At 43.9% G+C, this 24514-nt stretch overlaps 1 protein-coding gene across 1 annotated transcript in view; it reads right to left on the reverse strand.

The window, feature by feature from the left end:
* Positions 1-24514, reverse strand: part of mmp24 (matrix metallopeptidase 24) — an 82422-nt gene that overhangs the window by 24625 nt on the left and 33283 nt on the right. Inside the window, exons 4-6 of the mRNA XM_085275327.1 lie at positions 17222-17321; positions 15705-15909; positions 2010-2171 (exon numbers count right to left, since the gene is read on the reverse strand). Of these exons, the coding sequence (XP_085131453.1) occupies positions 2010-2171; positions 15705-15909; positions 17222-17321 (467 nt within the window). The remainder of the gene's footprint in view (positions 1-2009; positions 2172-15704; positions 15910-17221; positions 17322-24514) is intronic.

Genomic DNA, 24514 nt, shown 5'->3' on the forward strand with positions numbered 1-24514 from the left:
GACTTCAAATGTCACCTGTGTATCACGACCTTTAATGTGAGGCTCAGTTGTTCTGAGGGCCGAGATAACCTTCTTGCTTTGATTATTAAAGGAAACCAAAGCAAAGAAAAAGAGAAGCGTGATGAAAAAAGCTGCAGATACAGTAGATTTCAGCTACCTGGGTGTTTTGTGAGAGATGGTGCAGATAGAAATGTTCTTATCTTTAACAGAGCAGACGTGTTTCTTTTCCCTGCCTTTTCTTTGTGTCTCTGCATCACAAATAAATGTTACACTACATTACAACAGAAGCTGTCGTGATTACTTCAGCGCAGACAGAAAGCCTGTCAGGAAACGCGCCTGCCGCTGACAGGCCTTCGCTTTTCTTTGTTTACTTAGAAACGTTCAGTGAAACGAGAGGCTTTGCGCCTTTTCTGAAATGCAACACAGCGTCTCTGGTGTAAACACAAAGGGAAAGACTCGCGTTTTCTTTCCAGGCAAAGACGGCTCAGGTCTGCTTATCAGCCGGGCTCTTCTTCACGTTCGAGCTCCGCTGCCGGCCGACGGACGCCGAACACTCCTGCAGCTGCACTCGGGGCTTTTTCAATTAATATTTCATATTCAAATTTTACTGGTTTTTGTTTTAGCGTAAAGTCACCTGTTCAACCAGTCAGAGGCAGAAAAGAGTCAAAACATCACGTTTTTCATTTAACGCAGGCAAATTTCTTCAAATGAAAATGTGCAGTGACTTAAAAGATCCCTCGTTTCAAAGTGAAGAGCTCTAATATGAGCTTCATATATTTTCCTCTTTGCTATAAAATACACACTCTGTCCCGGAGAAGGCGTTTGCACAGCACAGACTCAGGATTGACCATGCATCTATAACGTCAGCATCTTCCTTCTGCTTAAGGCATGCAGGCTTTTCATAAAATGAAATCATAAAAAGTTTAATTATAAAAAGTTTATGAAGCTCATCCTCCTGAAACGTGTCGTAAACCTTTTATTCACCGCAGAGGTTATTTCCTGCGACGATCCAAAACCCTGTGAGAAGCCGCTGGCTGTTTAGAGGAGATGCTGACGTTCAGGTTGCTCATGCTCTGTCCTGTGCGTTCTTGCTCAAGGACACGTCGGCAGGGTCAGAGATCAAACACACAATTAGCCACAGCTTCATGCTCAACAAAGATTGTAACCATGATTATTTTGTTCAACGGTGATATTTTTAACTTTACTTTTCAAACACTGTCCATCAAATATTCCATGAAACTCGTATTTATTGCTCCTCACCGACTCTTTGACATTAAACTGATTCCAAACTGCTGCAGGCTGAAGTGTGTAGGAGGATAAACTGGAGCGCCGCAAAGAAAAGAACGAAACGAGAGCGCTCGAGTTTACATTTCGATTCACTGCGCGGTCCTTCTGCTTTTATCTTCACACAATATTTGTGTATTTTGCGTCATCCTGACCCAAAATTGTCGGCATCAGTACACCGTAAACAGAATGATGTCCTCAGCTGGATACAAAACAGACATCTATGAGAGGAAAGTCTCTTCATTTTTTTCAATAATTTGGAATAAGTGTCTTTAATTCAAATTCGATTTTCTTGGCTTTTATTTTGACATTTGTTGAGTTCTACTTCCTGTCTATGTGCTATTAAAAAAGGGAATTGGCTAAAATCAAACCTGGATGGATATTTGGGGGATTTTACTTGTTTCTCACACTTGGAGACAAACGTGACGTCAATGTTTGTTGAATCGTCTGAAAAGCTGAAATAAAGAAGTGACTGAAAATTTTTGTTCTTCAACTAAAAGGACAAAAACCCAAACTAACGATGTTTCTTTAAACAAATGACTGACTTAAACCCATTCACTCAAGCACCGTTTCTTAAGGACCTTCTCGCTGACATTGACACAAACTTGGCGGTCAGTATCTCGCTCAAGGAGAGCCAGGAATCGAACCACCAACCTTCCGATTAGTAGACGATCTGCTCCACCTCCCGAGCTACAGCCTACACAGAACTAAACCCGAGAGCTCACCGTAGATCTTCTGAATGCCCTGCAGGTCGTCCAGCGGCAGCTTGAAGTTGTGCGTGTCCATGTACTGGTAGAAAGGAGCCATGATGGCACTGGGATCGTTGGAGTGCTCCAAACCCAACGCGTGCCCCAACTCGTGCACCGCCACCAGGAACAAATCGTTACCTGGAAAGAGAGGAAGATGATTAGAGGGGAGAGGCGACAAAGAGGAGGAGGAAAAAATGATGAGATTAGAGAACGCAAAGCAGAGAAGCAGCATCGCTTTCAACATCACTCACAGCGCCTTAAAAGCTTGTTTCAGAAATCAGGTGATAAAACAGAAAACAGGAGCATCTCTGTGCTGCCTGCAGGCCGTCGCTGCCGGTTCATTAAAAGAGAATCAGTTTACTGAGAAAGCCTCAACATCTCCCTCCTGTCTGAATCAGAACAAAGCCTCCCCAGTGTAAACAGCAAAGACCAAAGACGGCGTCAAAGGCGCCGGCAAAGTGAGCTAAAGTTAGCCTGTGATGTGTTGACTCATCAGCTGTGTAATATGAATCTCACATCAAAAGCAGAATTGGCGGCGAATGGAAGCGACTGTCAGGCTGGTGAATCCAAAGCTCCTGTTTCTAAAGTCCAATTCTTCAAAGGCTGCTGCTTGACGGGGATTACTTCAGAGCGCGCCGTACTGTTTGCCTGCAAAATTCACAGAGTTCACAGTCTCACAGAAAGCGACTTTAAATTCATAATCTGCAAATGTATAAATAATGTACGGCTGTTTTCGAGACTAAAATACGCTGGAGAACAAGCAAACATGTTGAATTTGGAGCAGGAAGCCATCAGAGTGGAGATGCTCCGCAGTCAGGCTGTTTCATTAATGCTCCTGTGATGACGGGAACGCTGCATGTTTGCTGTGGCACAATGGGCAGTAATATACAGCACTGGATCATCTGCATATAAACTAGTTACAGTGAGATGAAAATGTGAAAACAATCCATGTTCATGCGCACAATTAATGCTCCGCGACATGTTAGAAACCTTATGTGAGTGGATCAAAACTCTGCTTTTTTAATTTGTCCCATTGTGTATATTTATTTAGTATCTTTTAGCCATAATTAGTTGTCAGTTTGTGTCACTGTTGGTCATTTCAGTCTGTTTCTGGCCTTTTTTATTCCCTTTTTTTATTCACTTTGCATCTTTTACAGCCGTGTTGTCCTCCTGTCATTTCTAAAACTCTCCTTGTGGGTGTTACACATTTTCTATGTAACTGCTTTTCATGAGTCAGGTGCTAATTAGTCATTACGTGGCCGTTTCACACCTAGGTAGTTGTTTTGGACTTCTTAGTTATCATTAGTTGTGTTACTTTTGGCCATTTTGTGCAGTTTTATGGTCGTTTCACGTAGAACAGTTTATGCACCACAGCAGAACCAGGTGTGATGCATCCTCACAAAGTCTCAACAATTCATCAGAGCTCACATATGCAGACGTAAATAAACAGGATTTTATTCAGATTAAGTACCTGAGGTCCAGGAAGTCTTTGGAAAAAACTGAAGGATGTGATCGAAGCACAAGCTGAGGTTCTGGAAAAAACAGACTTTTCAATAGTTTTCAATTAAATTCAGGTTTCAATTTTCCAATTAAAGCACCTGATAGCAGCCAGAATAACAGCTCCAGTTCTACAGTTCACGCTGTTACGTGTGCTCTTATCACAACTTATCAAAAGTAAAATTACGAAGGAGAACAGAAGGTCTTGTTTTCCCGGACGTCGTGTATTCATGTGGGGTCTTTATTACAGCTGAGCAGAGATCCAGAGCTGCTGTCATGTGTTTAATGACTTCTTACTGTCTGAATGCGGAGCTCAAATTAATACTTTCCCTCAGCTTTGTAATTGGTTTGACTCTGTTTGAACCAAATTACACAACATAATTATCTTTTTCCTTTACCGAGGCCACTCTGTTTGAAGATTATAGCCTCGGTGGCCTGCGCCTGACTTACAGACTAATGGAGATGGAAATGAGCAGACGCTGACGACCGTTTGTGTCAATCCTTTTATTCATTTTCAGTTCCTCTTCCCGAGGTCTCTTCCAATTCGACTCATTGTTTCCTGTCTCGTTTGTTCTATTCAGGAGAAATGATTTTTACTGACCTATACACTCATCAGCATGTCTCCTAAAGTTTAAAACCAGTCATTTTAGAGTCAGTAACGGGTAAAGGGCTTCCTCTACAACTTGTTTTATTTTTTAGAAAAGACTGAAGTGATGTCAGTGTGAAATTTCTGTGTTTCCTGTTGAAGTTTAACGGGGTCCAGTTATATATTTTTATTTCCTGGCAAGTTGCTGTGTTTAACTGAATCCAGTGGTTTTATACAAACTTGCAGCAGCACAGCATTATGGAGAAACAGCCAATCACCCCGTCCACCTCTGGCAGCCATTACAGCGTTTCCTGTTTGACTGAAGAGGAAAACAAACCCTGAATCTCAATTAGAAAACGTGCAGCATTTTCTAAAGAAAACCCAGACGTGGCTGAGGACACACTCAGCGACGTATTCACAGATTTTAGCTGGAAGGACCAATATTAGTACGTGCTATTTCTGACAGACCGACAGAAAAGTCACGATCAAGAATGAGAAAAATTAATTTATGTGAGGACACATTTCTCTGACAGAAACACGATCACGACTCGAAAGCAGGGAAACTTTCCTGAACTGGCATGCAAGACTTTAGACAGTGAGATATGAAATGAACATAATCGAGTGAAGTTAAAAACGCCAAAGCAACAGAAAGCAAAGCTACAGAGTGTTGTGTGCCCACCTTATTACTAAATTAGGCAGAGCACTCCGAATTGAATCAGGACATAAAGCACGGTCTTTATGTTGCTTTATTGAACACTGTCCATCTTACAACTAGCCACTTAACGGGGCTTCCTCCGGACAACCACCTCCGGTTCAAAGGTCATCACCTTAAGGCATAGCCATATCAATACATGACATCCCCCTTTTCCTTAGACTCAAACTTTAGTTGTAATAACTTTGATGTCTTTTTTTTCCAACACTGAACATTCTTCTCGTCTTACTTTCTAACAAGTATATAATCTAACTGTCTCACCACACATGTACCTTTCTTTTTTCAATATATACATGTCGAAATACACATATGAACTTGAAACTTGCCAACTTTAAGTTACCTCTTCACCTTAACATATTATAGTTCATTTCACCACAAAATCACGAAACCTCTCGGGTATCTTTTTAGCCCTCTGTGATCTACTTGGTCTCTCGGGCCCCTGGGAGCCCTCTTGTGGTGTTGGAGTGAAGGTGTCAGTCTTTGTGGGTGTTTCACCTTCCTCCCTTTCAGGTATTGTGTCATAGTGTCCTTCTCTGGTCTCATTTGTCTCGTATTTCTTCACATGTGTGGTATTCCGGTGATAGCGAGCTCCTGTTGGTGATTCAATAATGACTTGGTTTCCAGTTCTGCTTACAACTTTGTGTGGTGTTGCGTCGAATGGTGTTGTAAACTTGTCCACTTTGTCTTGTTGAACCAGCACTGTGTCTCCCGAGTCAACTTTTGAATACTCGGCTCCCCTTCGTTCATCAGCATAAATCTTTGATTTTCCTTTCTGTTCAGTGTCTCTGTCACGCACGTCCAACTCCGTTGTTTTTGCCTCACTGATGTTCGGTAACTTTCCTCTCATTTTGCGGTTGAACAGGAGTTCTGCGGGACTTTTCCCTGTGGTTGGATGTTCAATGCTGCGATACACTGTTACATATTTTCGTAGCTCTCGCTTCCAGTCAAGTCCTTCGGCTTGTGCGATCCTGATTCTTTTCATCAATGATGCATTTTGCCGTTCCACTTCTCCATTTGCTTGAGCCCATTTTGGTGTAGTTCTTATATGTTTGATTCCATTAGTTTCACAATATTCTCTGAACAGCTCAGATTTGAACTGTGGGCCGTTATCAGATTTGATGGTAACTGGTAGCCCATGTCTGCTAAATATACAGTCAATAGAGTCAATGACTTTTTCAGCGGTTGTAGATGACCTTACATCATACTCATAGTACCGACTGTAGTAATCTATCAGTACAAGTATTGAGTGGTTCGAAGGTAGCGGTCCCAGTAAGTCTACCGCCACATCTCGCCATGGTCCATCCGGTAAAAGTGTGTTTCTCAGTGGTTCAGGTGGATCTGGTCTGGCTACTACTTGACATCCGTGACAAGATTTACAAAATTTTTCTGCAGCTTTGTCCATCCCTGGCCACCAAACGTTTGTTCTGAGATGCTGTTTGGTTCCAACAATTCCTAAATGTCCTTCATGAGCTAGTGAAAGTGCTTGAGCTCTGAGGTTTTCTGGCAATACAATGCGAGTTCCCCGCAAAACTATGTAGCCGATGACACACAGTTCATTTGCAATGGGTGCACGTTTTGCATTTTTCAAAGTGTCCATTTTCAATAGCTCTTCGCACTTCTGTTAATTCTGAGTCTGTAGCAGAGGCTTCTTCAACCTCTCTTGTTGTGAGTGCTTTTGGAGTAGCATTAACTGCAACAAATCTCACATATTTGTCAGATTCATGCTTATGTGTCTCTTTGGACGTGGTGTCAGCCAGCAGTCTTGACAGTGAATCCGCAATGTTTTGCTTTCCCGCAATGTGCACTACTTTAAAGTCATATGGTTGCAGTCTGAGAACCCACCTTTCTATGCGTGCCCAAGGTTTAGATTTCTGGCTGTATATGACCTCCAATGGCTTGTGGTCTGTGATGAGGTCAAACTTCCTGCCATACACATATGGATGTAGTCTCTCACATGCCCATACTAGTGCTAGGGCTTCTCTTTCTGTTTGAGAATATCTTCGCTCACAGTCTGTTAAACTCCGACTTACGTAGCACACTGGTACCTCTTCTCCGTTCTGTATTTGAATTAGCACTGCGCCCAAGCCTACAGGGCTTGAATCTGCTATGACTCTGGTTGGGGCTTCTTTGTCAAAATAGGCTAGGGTACCTGCTCTGGCTAACTCAGTCTTTAGTCTTTCAAATGCTTGCTTTTGTTCTGGCCCGAATGTAAACATAGTTTCTTTTCGAGTTAAACGTCTTAGTGGTTCAGAGAGTGTAGCAAACTGTGGTATGAACCTGCTACTGAAGCCTACCAGTCCAAGAAAGCTTCTCACCTCTGTAGCATTCTTTGGTTCTCGGGCTTCCACCACAGCTCTCACTCTTTCTTCAGTCGGGCCAATGCCTTTCTGTGTCAGCAGTATTCCCATGAACACAAGTCTGTCCATGTTGAACTGACACTTCTCTGAGTTTAGCGTCAGGCCACAGTCAGAGAGTCTCTTCATCACAGCATGCAGGCGTTTATCATGGGTTTCCTGGTCTGGCGCGTGTATGATTACGTCATCTGAAATGTTCTCATCTCCTTCAATGCCAGCTAGTGCATTGGCAATCTCATGCTGATATTGCTCACTAGCTGATGAGACTCCAAATATTAGCCTTTTGTACCGGTATACTCCGTTGTGCACTGCAAATGTAGTTATCTCTCTTGACTCCGGGGTAAGCTCTAGTTGATGGTATCCCCACTTGAGATCGAGTTTGGTGAAGATTGCAGAGCCGTTTAGTCCTTGCAAGATTTCATCCACAGTGGGTATGGGGTATCTTTCCCTGATTATTGCCTCATTTGCTTTTCTCATGTCTAAGCACATTCTGATATCTTTGTCACATTTCTTTGGGAGTACCACTACAGGATTTACCCAAGGTGTAGGTCCTTCTACACGTTCTATAATGTCCATGTCGATTAGTTCATTGATCTTTTTCTCCACTGCATCCCCCAAATGATAAGGTATGCGCCTCAGTGGCTGTGCTACTGGTTTCACATTTGGATCAATGTACAGGCTGATCTGTTTGGTGTTTAGCTTTCCTACTCCTTTGAACACTTTTGGATACTTTTCTTTAAGAGTGTGCTTTAAATCTGTGACAGCCGCCACATTTTCACCTATTTTCAACACTCCTAACTTTATGGCAGTCTTTTTCCCCAGGAGTGGTTCACCATTACCTCTAATCACAATAAATTCAGCCTCTTCAGTCCTGTCACCAATCTTGATTTCACATCTGAATGCACCTTTAACCGTGAGTGCCTGTGCTGAGGAATATGTATTTAAATTCCTCTGCTCTATGGGTACATATGAGCGACATTTTATCTTTTCAGCTTTTAGCTTTTCCCATATGTTTTCTCCCATCACATTACTTGTAGCTCCAGAGTCAACTAACATTTTCAACTCTATTCCCCCAACAGAAAAGGTAAGTTTCTCAGGTACATTATCATCATTTACAGTAAATGCATAATCATCTTGTTCAACAGCATTCACATTTTGTTTCTTCTGTCTTTTTGTACGACACATTTTTGAAAAGTGGTCCTCACCATTACACTTGTGACATGTTTGTCCTCGTGCTGGGCATTTGGGATCTTTGCCCATGTGGTCAGTATAACCACACCTGTAACACTGTCTGTCTGTCTGTTTTATTATCATCTTTCATTTTTCCTTTTGGTCTGTTGTTCTTCTCTTTCTTTGCTGTAAAAATCCGGCTGACCGTGTCCTCTCCTTTCTTTTCCCCGGCGACGCTCATCGCCGCCATCTGCTCCTCCACGCGTTCACAGTGTGAAGCCACCTCTAACGTGCGAGTTAGGGTTAAGCCTGGACCCTCCTCAAGCAGCTTTCTCCGTACATATTCAGAAGTGCATTTACTCAGGATAGCGTCCCGTATCTGGTTATCATTGTCAGCTTGAAAGTCACAGTCTTTTGCAGCTCGCCTCAAACGTGTACAAAATTGTTGCACAGTCTCACCTGGTGTTTGGGACAATTTGTGGAAAGTTTGGCGTGCGTATGCTAGATTCACTTGAGGAACAAAGTAAGTGTTGAGCGCAGTCACCGCAGCGCTGTAATCCTTTGCCTCTCCCGTCTGTGGTAGAGTGGAGAAGACGTCCTGCACATCCTGTCCGGCCATGTGCAGTAGAAGAACGCGTCTCCGCTGTCTGATCGCGTCTGTAGCATCATCCGTCAAAATAAGACCTTTCCCATCAGCAAACAACTCGAAGGATGTTAACCAGCGCGTCCATCTTGGTCCGAGCATAGCTGGATCAGTGTAGCAGGTGAACGGTTGAATACCCGACTTTTCCATGTTAGCCCACAAGTTTTTCGCTAACACCGTGCCGCCGCTGGGTCTACTTCTCACAAAAACAAATCCAGGTCCGTGTCGTCCTCGTCGCCATTGTTGTGTGCCCACCTTATTACTAAATTGGGCAGAGCACTCCGAATTGAATCAGGACATAAAGCACGGTCTTTATGTTGCTTTATTGAACACTGTCCATCTTACAACTAGCCACTTAACGGGGCTTCCTTCGGACAACCACATCCGGTTCAAAGGTCATCACCTTAAGACATAGCCATATCAATACATGACACAGAGTGGCTCGCTAATGATGACGATGTGCCTGCACATCATCCCTGGTTTGAATTTCGATTTAGTGCAAGAAGTCAGAGAGCTAACTTCTTCAATGCCCAGGAAACACGCCGCATGTAGGGCAAGAAAAACAATGCGAAGGTTGCATCAACTCAGACGTCCTTAAAGCTGTACGGTGCATCAGATTAGTGCAGGAAAGTCGCGCAACATGGAAGTGAAATGAAAACACTTTTATCATGAAAATCAGTGAATAATAATCATGACGAATGAAAGTGATCTTAATACTGAAAAATCATTGTAGCCATAGTCAGAGTCACTCGTGGGGCTGAGAGGATAATTCCAGAAGGACAGTTCCCGGCTTTCTCCAAAACTGAGTCCATCTTTATACAAGTGTTAGACCTGCGATTAAAGCAGTGGTTCTCAAAGTGTGTGGAGTTCTGACAGGCGGAGGTGCGCCCCAAAACAGATTTCCAAAAGCACAGGGGAAGTGTTTCTGGGGAGACAATAACCCGACGGACCAGTTGCAGGAACCAAAACATGCTAGGTAAGTGTGATAGGCTAATAGTTAGGCTAACACACCTCTCATGTTTTCTTTCCTCAAAAAACCGATAGATCCTCCACTTCTTTTAAGTGTCTCTCAGCGCAATTCTTAGCATATTTTGGTTCCTACAACTGGTCCGTCGGGTTATTGTCTCCCCAGAAACACTTCCCTTGTGTTTTGGTAAATCTGTTTTTTCCTATTTCCGTTGTGTTTTTGTGCGTTTGCAGCGTTTTTCTTATTGCTGGTGTCTCTTAAGTTGCAGTCCGTTTGGCCTCAAAGGGCCACCGTAGTTTATTATTGAAATAAAGTTGCAGTTCGGCTTTTCTGTCATTGTTTCGTTTAGAAAATGAAAATATTTCTTCCTGCCATGTGGGGAATGATGTAAAAAGTTTGAGAACCACTGGATTAAAGGAACATTGCATGTTTGCTGTGGCCGCTGAGCAGAATGGGCAGTGAAATACAGAACTACATCATCTGCATAGAAACATACAAAACAGTGAGATACAGATTTGACTATTTTATGTTCCAGTGAGAAATGTGAACACTGCATGAATGCTTTAATTTTTGCACCCAGGTTTAAGAAGTACGTGTGGCTACAGAGTAAGGTTGTTACAATATTGGCTTAATCTTCATGCCTCCTGCTGCCGTTACTCTGTACTGTGTTCTTTTATTCACTTTCTCACACCTTCACAGATTCTGGCTCTTCTGTCCTTGTGTGCTGCAGTTTCTTTCATCCCTCTTTTTTTATCTCCCCCTCTCTCACCACTGCTTTCCTTTTCATCCTCCTCCTCCCCCCGCATCCCTCCAGCAGCTTTTATCTCCCCTCTCTTTCTTCCACTTTGCAGGAAAGATTAAGATGATTTCAGAGCACAAGACGTACACTTCATGTACAATGGCTTGAGGAAATCCCCCTGCGGTCGCTCTCCATTTCTCTGCCCGTCCCCTCGTGGTCGGTCTGCCTTCCCGCGGTGAGGATAACGACTTCTTCTATCACGCTTGCCCCTGCACTCGTCTGTTCGCCTGTGATAAAGACGATGTTTGATATGTCTGTGATGAAACCTGTTTCTCAAGTAGTCCCAGTCTGACGTGTCCACAGAGCCTGCTTTGTTAAACTGGAACCCGTCGAAATGAGTTCATCTTATACCAGCGATCAAAATTACCCGCCAAGAATATTTTTTCCTGTCTGGCAAAAATCATTAACACACTGCACATTTTTCATAAAACCACAATTTATCAACGTTACCAACTTCTGTCTAGAAATAAAGTCCTTTTTGAAATAGTCTTACAATTAGGAGAGGACAGATTTATTTAACCCTCGAGTCATCGCCTATACAATCAAGTCTGTAAATCGTAAAAATGGAAGAACATGTCCTCCCCTCGACTCGAGACAGAAACATTAACTGTTGCGTTGGTTAAGCTTTGAAAGCAGAGAGAGCCGCCGTACCCTCTCAGAATCAGACTTTTTATTTACCTTTATATATTTAATGAAACAATGTAACGTTTTAGCTTCATGCAGGAGAAACTGTTACAGTTACAGAACCTCAAAGTTCATTTCACCTCATTTTTTACGTCTGTTCTGAGCCATCATAAAAAAAGCGGAGATGTCCACATGAGATTTTCAGGGCTGAATAACGTTAAGCTAATTTTTAATGCACCAAGAGTCTAAAGAAAAAGTCTGCTTTTCTTTGACCAGCTTTGAGCACCAGTATCATAGGATATATCCAAGTTTCAATAACCTGTACCAGTTTAACGTCTATGATGTAGAGCAGGGGTGTCCAACTCCAGGCCTCGAGGGCCGGTGTCCTGCAGGTTTTAGATCTCACCCTGGGTCAACACACCTGAATCACATGATTAGTTCATCACCAGGCCTCTGGAGAACTGAAGACATGTTGAGGAGGTCATTTAGCCATTTGAACCAGCTGTGATAGATCATCTAAAAACTGCAGGACACCGGCCCTCGAGGCCTGGAGTTGGACACCCCTGATGTAGAGGAACAGAAGCAGGCATTGGTACGCTGAACGTTTGATCTGTTTCTGATCATTCACAGCTAAAAACTCTGGGGGGAAAGTGCATTCTGGGTAAATGCTGAATGCTCATATCACCACGTGGGATAGGTGGCTGTTTAATCAACTGACAGCGTATGTAAGTGTCAGGGACCCTGGGTCTGAGCGAACCAGGGTCCATGAGCAGTTGTGGACTCGTATTATATTGTGTCTTTTCAGCACTGTGCTGCTGTCCTGTTTCCATGCTTGTGTATGTATAGGCATGTGTGTGCGCGCGTGTGTGTGTGGGTGTGGCTGTGACGGGCACCTTCAGGCCTGGTGGGTGTGTCCACACATAAGGACCTCACACACCTGCAGCTGATCAGGATTGTCGGGGGAGCTACATAGGAGTAGCTGAGAGCTCCTCGACGCTGGATCGTTGAGTTAAAGTCCAAGTGAGTGCGTGTCTAAGTGTAGCGTCGTGCTGGTTGTGTATGCCCGCAGGAGTAAGTGTTTGACGGCTGCCTCTGTTTCCTGCAGGAGGAGCGTGGAGCCAAAAAGGGCAGCACGCACGGGGAGTGCAGAGAGACACGGGAGTAAGAGGGAGCTCACCGGAATTAATTGTGTTCTTGTTATTTACTCCACTGTAAATAAAACGCACAAGAGTCCTGCGTTTGGGTCGTCCACCCCCACGGTCTGCCAGCGCAACTGTGACAGAAGGTCTTATGTCTGAAGGACCTTACGTTTGCCTCCCTTTGGCGACAGCATCATCTTCTAGTTGAGATTCCTTCTGTGTCACAATCATTTTCTAATATGGGATACAGAACGGGAGAAACCAGCCAAAGAGCCAAGAACACCAGCCGTGCACACAATCAGCCGTGCACACAATCAAGAAGAACCGGACTTTTCTATACTTCCAATGCTCATCTCAACTGTCTGCAAATATCTCTCGAAAATGTAATTTTCTGATGAAAAAACTGTAAATAAGTGGTTTTGCCCCAAATCCTCATCCAGCAACGCTCCTGGCTGTGATGGGAAAAGCCCGCTCAGAGCAGCCGCACATGCACAGGGTGTGATGAAGTTAAGAATTTAAAAAAAATCCGACATGACTGTAAAACTGATCTGGTTGCAGTTTTTTTTTAACAGAGCATAAAACATTTTTTCAGCTGTAAAAATGTCCTGTGGACACGTCTCACACCCACTCACGATGGTGCGCCTGTAACTGAGGCAAAGATTTCTCAGGGCCTCATTAAATATATTGAAGTTATTGCAGGTGTAAACACCCGTTTGCCTCACAGGTCGGCTAATGCTCCTTCAGGCCGCTGCTGCTGGCTGAAAAGCAGATTCACAGACAGTCTGTGGGATTTACAACAACAGAAAAGAGCCAAGAAAGATCAGGGAATAAAAGTGTGCGTCTGAATCCTTTACACTTTATAAATACATGTAGTTACACGTAACACTTCATTCATAAAGTTTTCCTCCCGCCTCTTCGTGGGAACTCGTGCCCTCAGCTCTGTCCTGCAGGAGTCAGCAGGTTAATAATGGAGACCGTCCCTCGTCAGGTTTTAAGCCCAGGTGAAAATGAGGTCCGTTCGTCCTCCCAACGTCCTTCAGAAGCTGATACCGTGAATTAGTTTTCACAGAGTCTGAGAATTTCCCCGTCTCACTATCTCGTCTCTAATCTTTCAATTACTGCGTGTGTGTGTGTGTGTGTGTGTGGAGGGATTTTAGAGATAAAGAGGCTTTTTGAGGACGTGCAGAGAGGACCTGTGACCACACAGACACATGCTGAGAGAAGATTCAGCGATTAATCAATAATTTTACCATTTTATGTAAAAACCTGGTGCATTTTCACGGCCGGCTCGACTGCTCTCTGCCTCCATCACAGGTTTGAAACTGATCATTGAAGCACTGTTACACGTAAAAGCCAACGTTGTTACAATAGTTTAGTTGCCACAGTTAAACAGTCAGTGTTTGTGTGAATCTGGTTAAGTTTCTGGGGGTAGAAGCTACCAGTTTCATATTAATTTTGCCTAACTACTGCATTCACTCATTTAAAAACAACAAAAACAATCAAATGTCCAACCTTATCTCTTTAAAATGCTGACGTCTTAGTTGTAAGACGCTTTTCTTCTTCACTCGCTGTTGGTTCAAGTTTAAGCACCTCCTTGGTTGAGGTTCGGGAAATAACACAGTTTGGGTAGAAATCAAACTCCGGGGATTAAAAGTGAAGCCGGCGTCTCAAAGCTTTTATTCAAGGCACTTCCCATCCTTGGCTCTTAATTAGCCATCAGCACAGTGACAGCAAAGAGCGACCACACAAGGAGCTGGTCTTACCATCTGGGCACATTTGGGGATCAATGTGTTGCTCAAGGACGCAGTCACATTAACATCTCTGATCTCTTTCTAATCTCTTTATGGTTGTTCTTTAATTACATCTTTATAGTTATGATGTTAAAGAGGCACAAAAATCTTTTCTGTCTCTCAGCGTTTGTTTTATATCTCGATTGGATCATTTTGTATCTCTTCGAACTCATTTTGTTTCTTTGCACTTTTTTCTGTGTCTGAGTTTATTTCCTTTGGTGCACTTTTGAGTTTCTTTGATGTTTTTCTGAATTTAAAGACATATGATACGATTTCAGTGCAGGCTCATAACTGAATCCGAGCAGTTTCTCTAATGTCCAGTTGAGGCTGGCGGGTCCTGAGTGTCAGTTTCCACAGACCTCCGTGTAAAAATGTCCAAAGTTACCTCAGAAATATGTTTTCAGCCTGACACAGAATGCAGCTTTGATCTTTACAGCTAATTTCACTGTGAAACTAATCAAGTTAGAGAACCTGAGCAGATAATGCCAACACCCCCACAATAACCCATCTTTCATATGCAGTCAGTGGGTAACGCGAGCCACATGCTATAAGCACACTGTAATCTAAGATAAAGTAAAAACCCCATTTTCTTTGAATGCTGGACAGCGTCTAAAACATTTAAATAGACTTGGTTTGTTTAGCTGTTTCGTGCATCAGGGGCAGCTGTTCTGCATCACCATCTTATAAACAGGTCGAGCTGAGGATCAAACCACAAACCTCGCAATTGATCCGCTCTTCCACCTGAGCCACAGCCGCCTCCCATCTATTCTTTATGTTTAATCATTTGATGTTCAGACCCCTGCTGTCTGCAGAAACAGCGCCTGCAGGAGGAGAATCAGTGGTTTGCTACGTTTATACGTGCGTCTGAATAAAAGTCTTCATTAAAATGAAAGCGTGGACGTGTCCTTGGATGCTTATTTCAGCCTGAAAGAGAAAAAAAGAAACTCGGGCTGTAATGTGGGAACGCAGAGCTTCTCTGTCAGAGCTAATTCTCGTTTGTGCTAATCTTTCAAACCAGATTCCTTCTCCCGCTCTATCAGTGCGCCCTCCCCGCGTCTCGCTCTCTCTCTGTCAACACGTTAGTTATTCAAGCAGAGGGAATCTGGCACAAGTCATTTGTCAAAGTGAGATAGTAGAAGAAGAAGAAAACTACAAAGTGAAGTGTGTTTTGGCCTCCACTTTTCATCCAGTGACTAAACAGAGCAGCGCTCAGAGATACGGCGCCGACGACTGAGGACATCTTCGCATTCGAGGAATTTAATTTGCAAAAGTTAGTGAAGAAAATAAATGATAATTTAATCCATTAGCTGGTGTTTCATAACCGTCGCTCAGCATGTTTCAGCGGAATCGGCGCGAGCGCCAAGGTCAAAGAGGCAAAGACTCGGCTAACCGTCGTGGTTGGCGTTGCCAAGCGTCCAGGGCTCATCGGAGTCAAAGTGCGTGTCTCCTCCGATGCCGGCGCCGGGGAAGTAAGCGTGGGCCAGGAAGCCCCCCTCTCCGTCGAACGGGGAGCTGTCACCGTGGAAACCAGAGGCGAAGAAGATCATGATGTCAGCCTCTTTGCCCTCGTTCTTGATCTCCGAGTACGGCACCTCCTGAGCGGGATCAGAGGAACAAACAAGGAATCAATATTTCAGAAGATTAAAAATACTGTGAGTTTCACGCGCTCGTTCAGGCTTCCTCCTCAGAAACGACGGCCTGACTTCTACTGCACACCAACAGATACTTATTTCATATAAAAATGACAGTGACTGTAATCAGAGGTTTACTCTTTTAACAACATACGTTTCGCTGTGGTGTGTCCAAAAATGGGGGAATCAGCCGTCCGTGCTCAAAGACATCTTCCTTCACTGAAACGTCTTCTGGGCTGATAAACAACAGGATTCCTGCACATCTGTTTCAGCTGAACAGCTGTTTTCAGCAGCTGGACTAAAGCTACCTACGGGTACGTGTTTTTATACCCAGCCATGACGCCACAGTGAGCAACACAGATTATAAACCAGACGATAATATCACAGGTTATTCACTGATTGCTAGAACAGCTCGAGTGCTCGATCAGTGGGTTTCACCTCGAGGCCACGACGACACTGCTGAAGGTCGCAAACCAAAGCACTACGAAGCTCTTCTGTTTATTACAGCGTCGAAGGATCTTCTGCTCCTTGTGCACTGGAGAAAGGTGAACCTGATCCAGAAACCAAACTATCGATTGATGGAAAGAGTCATAATAGCAGCTCTTGTTTCACCTGTATGTTATTGTGTCTGCTGTGGTGTTTAGAATTTACTGACATATTTTCCGTTGTTTGGGAGACAGACACGATCTCTACTTTCAAGATTAGGCTTCAAACTTTCCTTTTTGCTAAAGCATATAGTTAGGGCTGGATTCCCATGATGCACTGAGTGTTTCTTCTTCACTCACCATGTACAACTCTCTGCATTTAATCATTAGTTATTATTAGTCATTGTGTCTCTTCCACAGTGTATGTTTTGTCCCGTCTTCCTCCCGTCACCACCGACAGCAGACGGACGCCTGGTTCTTCTGGAGGTTTCTTCCTGTTAAAGGAGTTTTTCTTTCCCACTGTTGCCAAGTGCTTGTGCACAAGGGGTCGTCTGATGTTGGGTTTTCTCTGTTATTGTACTGTATAGTATCGAGATGATTAATGAACACAGAGCATGAGAAGAACTGGTTTAGAATAATAAAAAACTCCCCATTAATCGATGTAATATTTAGCTTTTTTTAAAGGTTACATGGAGGAGTGCAGTGTGTGTGTGCGATGTAACCTCTCTGTCCAAAGCAAATTTCTCGTTCTCTTACAGCATTAAGTGCCTCGAGGCGACTGTTGTGATCGGGCGCTACATATGTTCCAGCTTTCGACCTGTATGACTCAGGCGTGTATCTGGACGTCTCACCTGGAAGGAGAGCGGCGTGACGGCCTGCCACACATTGAAGGCTTGTCGAATCGCTCTCTGGGTGTCCTTCTCTCCAACTTTGGGGGTGAAGTTGGATATGCTGCGAGAAAGAAAAAGACGCCACAGTTCAAATAAACAGCGTGTTCCCACATTCACTGTGAGGTGAGCAGAGGTCAGTGAGTGCGGCTGTGATGATTGCGTTGCCTGTAAAACCTGTGAGAACACAACATGTGCAAGGAAGCATCGGCTAAAACAACAACGACAATAAAAAGTGTCTTTGTTGATGCAAAGATCCAGACCTGTACACGCTTTAGTGAAATCAGCGGATTAGGATTCAGTGTGAGTCAACGAGCAGCGCGGTTGGCACGACGGCTGATGCGTGTTCGGCTGGAAGAGACGAACGAGGCAGAAAGGTCATTATAGAGTAATTGCAGGAGACGATGTGCCACCCATAGCTACTCTGCTGCTGCGAGAGAGAGGATGGGAGGTATATCATTACATGTTTTATCACTCACTTCACTGTCACTGGAAACACTTTCATGTAGCGTCTTTAAAAGCAGCGTTTTAAACCTTTGCTGTCACCTTCCAACACTGTCGGAGGAGACGGGAGAGTGAGTCGAGGAGCGAGGGAGCGTTAGAGGACAGATGGGAGTAATTGGCAGAGGCAGAGAGGGTGGAGGATGGAAAAGCCAGGACAGGAGAGGGAGAGCAAGGAAAAAACACGGCGGGAAAAAACAGCAAAGCAGGCGGCTGAGTTCATTTCACACAATCTGTCTCTCGACGGGGGAGCAAAGGCTTTGTTCCCGACCAGAAACATGCATTATGGAAATAAATATCAGCACATTTACACAGTTGCTGTAACTCAACATTCATTCATGAGCACAGCAGCTTCCTGATGTGAGAAAAATAAGTCCAGCTGGCAAAGAAATAGAAATGTTTATAGCACTTTACAGGTAGTCCCTGGAAATGATTTAAAAGTTGTTGTGAGCTGTGATGGAGTGAATAAAAAAACGTCTCCAACGATCTAGAAGACAGATGCCGATCGAGACTCGATGAGACGCCAAAAACGAGTTTATTTCACCGCTGAATGCAGCTGGTCATGAGTCATGCTATGGTGCTTCGCTGGCACGTCCCTCAAACCAAACAAGCCCCTCAAAACTGGACTAATGCCCTTTGACCCCCCATCTACTCCATAAACAGGATCCAGAGAGCTTCTCCTACAGCTGATGGGCCTCCACCTGAATCCTGACTCCACGATGGGGAGTCATCACGAATCCCTGTTCCCTCTCCAAAGCCTAAATACCTTGGGAGATCCAACCAGGGGAAAGATGCCCTCAGCAACGTAGCTGCTTGGGTCAGAACCACACACCACGTTAGGGTGGAGCTTCATGGGGCGGCAATTCTTTGGATTCACAATTAGTTGCTACCCCAAGTGGAGGAGTTCAGGTATCTCTGGGTCTTCGTCCGTGTGTCGGGCAGTGCAGACTGGTTTGCTGTGACAGCGAGGCTGTAGTACAGAGAGACGTGAGCACGAAGCTGTCAGCTAGCTACGTCGCCACGCCCACCCGTGAGCACGATCTGTGGGTAGCGACTGAAAGAATAAGATGGAGCAGAAATGAGCTTCCTGTCACAGGTGTGTGGGCGCCTCGTTAGAGATTCAGGAGGAGCTTTAAGCTGTGCTTCATATTTCACATGGACAGGATCCACCTCAGTGCTTCAGTATCTGCTGTGGCTGCACCCAAACACCTCCTTGTTGGTATGTTTTGGGCGTGTCCAACCAGCAGGCCACCCACGCTGAAAAGGTTATGAGTGAGGAACACGAGAAAGAGAACGCACTGGAGGCAGACAGTAAAATCCAAATCCTTTATCCAGGCAGAGGTCACACACAAGTAATCAGTGAGTGAAGCAAATAAATCCAGCAAAGGGAAGACAAAAAGATCTAAAACACACCCAAAGGTCACACAGGAGGAAACCGAAGATTAAAGACTGGAAAAAACACAAAGACACAAAACTAGAAGCCTGGAAAACTTGACTTGGATTATTTAACATGTCATCGAATTTAATAAAATCGTAGAAACACAAGGGACACACAAACACATGCACAATCCAAACTGAAGGGAAGACTGGACTATGGACTAATCAGGGAAACAGGAGGGCAACGAGATCCAGAGGGAACACCAAGGACCAGCAAACTCTAATACAAACAGACTCAAAGGATTAAGGAAATCTATAGAAATCAAAACAGACATAACACCCAGACTGAGAGAACCTTCTCATCAACGAGAATATATTAGAATTAAACTCCAACAAACCTGAAAAACCTTGAGAACAAACTGCGAGTGGTGACAGGAGGCGGCGGCCGGGGACAGGTACGTCCTGCCCCTGCAGCCCACACCTGATAAGCTTCAGCTATCGTGTACGCAGCAGCCTGCACAGATGGGGCCTCCTCCATCAGGTTAATGTATGAAAACTCAAACAACTGGAATTTTACTGACTGATCATCTGCAATATGTCATCAGAATCACGTCATTTGGAAACATCATTAATAAACCTATATTATAGCAAAGTTTGTGCTTCTTCATTTTTTGGTTTGGTGTTCAGAAGGAATTCAAAATGAGGTCAGATAACAGGAAATGAATCGTGTGGACAGTGACGGCTGTGACAGCAGCTCACTGCGAGTTACATAAAGTTCATCTTCACTGAAACCAGATCAGAAAACAAAACAAGATCAACCTGGATCGTTGTGCTGGAGCTGAAGTGAGCTGCTCTTTGAACACATGAAAGAGAATCAACGATCAGCTGATCCGAGAAATCATTTTAATGACTCAATAATACAACGATCAGCTGATCCAAGAAATCATTTTAACGACTCAGTAATAATTCTTCAAGGAAATCTCCAAACATGACGAGCAAACATCTCGTTTCTCTTGGTTCTTGGAGTTTTTTGATCAACATTTAAAGGTGCAGTTGATTAATCAATATTAAAAATAATCATTAGTTGCAGCTCTATTAGTGCAACAACATGATAATATCATATAAGATCTGTTTGAAGTGGACAGAAGCACGTCTGAGGAGATTTTACTGCATTTCATTACTGTGCCTGCAAATCCTCTACGAAGTTTATTTATAAATCCAACTCCCACCCTAAAGCCTGGTGATTAGTGTGTGTGTGTGTGTGTGTGTGTGTGTGTGTGTGTGTGTCAGACAGACAGCCAGGTAGCAGTTGTCTGATTTGAGTAAATGGTGTGTAACGTTACAGCAGTGAAACTGGCCAAATGACCTGTGGCCAAAACACACAGATGGTATACTGTCTGACACACACACACACACACACACACACACACACACACACACACACGTCTAGCACTCGGTTGGATATGCAGACACTGTAGTCTCACACATTTAATGCATTTAGATAATGAAATGTGCTGCACAGATTTCAGGTAATGGGCGAGAAAAAGAGGAAATCAGAGGAGATGACTCCAGGAGTTCTTTGGAGAATCGGAAACTGAATCCTTAAAAGGGAAAAACCCAAATTGACAATGCTGACAGGTCACTATCGTTTGCAATTAACAATTTCTTCCCACAGGGTGGGGGCTCTCTCACGGCTCATGGTTTGGGCGCCCTGTCAGCCAGTGGCGCTGGACAACTAATGAATTATAAACACAGAACCGTAACATCAGATTTTTATCCACCATGCAGAAACATCTGGAAACATCTGATTGGCACCAGCTTCATTTTTCAACATGACAATGATCCCAAACACACGGCATGTGCCATAAAAGCATAGCTTTATATAAAACACACAGTGGAACACTGTCAGCCATGGATTGGCCTCCACAGAGCCCGGACCTCAACACTCCTGAAGCAGAAGCTGAAACACCCAAAGGAGAGCTTTGGATGTCCCTCAGAATGCCTGGAGAGCTATTCCCAAATATACTTAAAGACATTCCTGTTTTACCAGCAGGATATAAAGGAATGAGGCATCTGCATAGTACTGCATGTCCACTCTGAAATCATCTGTGTTTACAGCCTCTATTTTAAACATATCCTTAACATATTTCTTTCCTACAGCCAATACTTTCCTCCATCATCCACAACATTTTTAAGACGTAGGCGAGCATTAGCATTAGCATTAGCTGCAGGACGATGCAAGTTACTGAACCAGGTAAAATAATTTTAGCTAGTTAGCTTAGCTTTAGCACAATTTGCAAACACCAAAGAGAAGATTAGGCACAAAAATGATTTTCATTTGGAATAATTTAATATCTACCTGCTGATGGTGCAAAGTGAGGAGGATAAATCCTGAATGGAGCATGAATATGTGTGCTGCGAAAACATTTTATGTCACAGTGAAAGGGATGAACCGTGTGGAGGAAAGTAAAGGAGGGTCCAAGCAGGCACTCGTTGAGGTGCGAAGGAGTTTTATTATAAAAATAAGACACAAGTGGAAGATGGCAAACAGAACTAAAGCTAAACTATACTGGAAAAAACTAAACTACTAAACATGAACACGAACAAGGGTGACCGGAAGCACATGACGGTTGATAGCAGACACACACAGCTGATTCACAGGAGATAAGCAGGCGGACCAGCGACTACAACAAAAGAAGACACGACTAAATACACACAGAAGAACACTGAGATTACACACAGGTGGGGAACACAGCTGGAAGTGATTGACGACACGAGCCAAGGGAGGCAAAATAAGACACGGACTTTCACAATAAAACAGGAAACAAGAAACCATTACACAAAGACGCAGACTAGACACAGAACTAAACCTACACTAAACACAAACCTAAGAACTAATCTCTTGTTATAATAATAACAATAACCAACAAAGCACCACAAGAGAATGAGAAAAGAATCCATAATGCGAAATCACACCAAACGTCTGACCACATGTTGAATTCTGAATTATTTAATAAGTTGCATGTCAGGGAAGAGTCACGTGAATCTGGGAATTCACCGTCTGGATCAAAGTTCATGGAAAAGGTTTCAGCAGCTGTCTGGATACTTCACTAATATACGGATCAGAATTTATGGAAATGCTTCACAAAGAACACAAATTTCTACACGGCTGAAGGGATTCGTCCTTTAGAGGAGCTTTAACATCTTTATCTGATCGCAATCCATCGCTGAGCTCAGTCGGAGCAGCTCTAAATGCAGTTATTCTCTTCTTTTGTTTCTGTCCTTTGATTGACTTTTAATGAATTTGCTTAGTTGCAGAGGCATCGGCATAAAAGGGGAAACATTCTTCTGAGTGCTCTCTCAACTTGCTTTGGCCTTCACTTGTATTTTCTTCTTCTTTCCAGCCTTCTCGATTCTTCTTAATATCTGCCTTCTGCACGGAGGCTTTACTGGAAATTTTCACTTGGAGATGCGCAGTTGCATAATCATGCAGCTACAGTATCGAACAGCGGGTGTGATTACATGCAGCCCTGAAATTCCTCTTAATGCAGAGCAGAGGCAGAAAAAATCCTCCTGTCTGAGCTCATCGCTGTCACTCAGGTAAGCGCACTGAACGGCAACCACCTTCAGATCGTATTGTTTTGATGCAGCATGTGAGCCGGGTATGTGTTGGATACACACAGAGCAAAATAAGGTTAGGAGCACACTGTGTGGGAGCTGCTGCTACTCTCTGGAGTTGTTGTGTAGATGTACACGTATGCTGAGTTTCCAAAAGCAGCTCCTCTGGATGATTCACCGCCTTAAATCTAAACCTTTAGCGTTTATTATTAATCTCTGTCTCTCGTCCACAGCATGTCTTTATCCTGTCTTCCTTCTCTCACCCCAACCAATCACAGCAGATGGCCCCGCCCCTCCCTGAGCCTGGTTCTGTCGGAGGTTTCTTCCTGTTAAAAGGGAGTTTTTCCTTCCCACTGTCGCCAAAGTGCTGCTCATAGGGGGTCATATGATTGTTGGGTTTTTCTCTGTATGTGTTATTGTAGGGTCGACCTTACAATATGAAGCACCTTGAGGTGACTGTTGTTGTGATTTGACCCTGGATAAATAACATTTGCTTTTTAGCTACAATGAAGAGTAAAATCTCACTAAGTGCTTGGAACATCTTACAGTTTAATCTGAGCTAAAATTCCTGCTACAGTGGCTCAGTCAGCCTGACATCTTCAGATCAATGCATAAATACAAATGAGTCTGGAACCGCTCAGTTCATTTCTCACATTCAAAGGGCTGCAAACCAGAATCTCTCTGGAACAGACAGACCTGTAACCAGCGTTAGCTTCTTCATCGTTCTTCTCAACACAGATTTTAAGAGCAGTTTTGTCTCCTTCAGAGAAACTATCCTGTAATTCTGTGTGTGGGATGGAAACGTTCTGCAGTCCGAATGAAAACGAGTTCGTGATACTCGGGTTTTAGCAAAGGGCTGCTCACATTCAACCTGCAGAGCTGCAAAGATCATTCATAGTTTCTCCGCTTCCAGTTAATGAAGCATTGGAAGCTTAAGCTCAGCTCCTGCACTTTCAGTGAACCAGAGGTACGCCCATAATTCATGCAAAGGATCCTGGATGTGACAGTAAGGTGGCCCGAAGCGCAGCTTGGCAGGTGAACATGAATACTGCATGGACCGTAAATGATGGAGCACAACCAGCCTAAACACTGGCTCCATATCACAGAGTGTGAGTGGAAGAGGAGGAGGCTGGTCTGGCTCTGGAGATGGGCCGGTGCCTCGGAAGAAGAACAATCGAGTTAGAAATGATTGGAGCAAACGGCTCGAGCGACGGCAGCCGAGCTGAAGACAACACTGCGAGAATGCGACAGCAGATAACAGGTGAAACACGAGGAGGCCCGAGGAGACTCAGATGCAGTAAGGGGTAACCGGATAGCGCCGATCGCACGCTGTGGGTTTTATGTAACGTTGTAGAGTGGATCCCAGTAAAGCAGCAGAACTGGGATGGGCCCAGAGTCTCGCGGGAGCTGCGTAATTTACATTAGACCTATAAAACTCTGAGTGGGATGGTGTGGAGAGACGGGGGTGGAGGAAAAGCAAGAGGAGGCTGAAAGGGGATTCAAACATCTAAATAAGAAACTGTTTGATCTCAGATGTTGAAGCAGGAGAAGAACAGAATTAAACAAAGACGTGGAAAATTTCAGCGAGAGGAAGAAAAGCAGAGACGATGAATTTAACCAGAAGGAAACGAGAACACACGATACGACAAAACCAACCAGAGATATAAATAATGTTCACACAGAGGTGCTGGAAAATGACAGAGAAACAAGGATTTCTACAAAGAGATGCCGAAAGGGAACTCGTGGTGGATGAAGGTGGAG

This window comes from Mchenga conophoros, linkage group LG5 (assembly GCF_057382185.1).
Source record: "Mchenga conophoros isolate Kocher_MC1m ecotype Shallow Benthic linkage group LG5, M_conophoros_male_GT1.1, whole genome shotgun sequence".
Taxonomy (NCBI): domain Eukaryota; kingdom Metazoa; phylum Chordata; class Actinopteri; order Cichliformes; family Cichlidae; genus Mchenga; species Mchenga conophoros.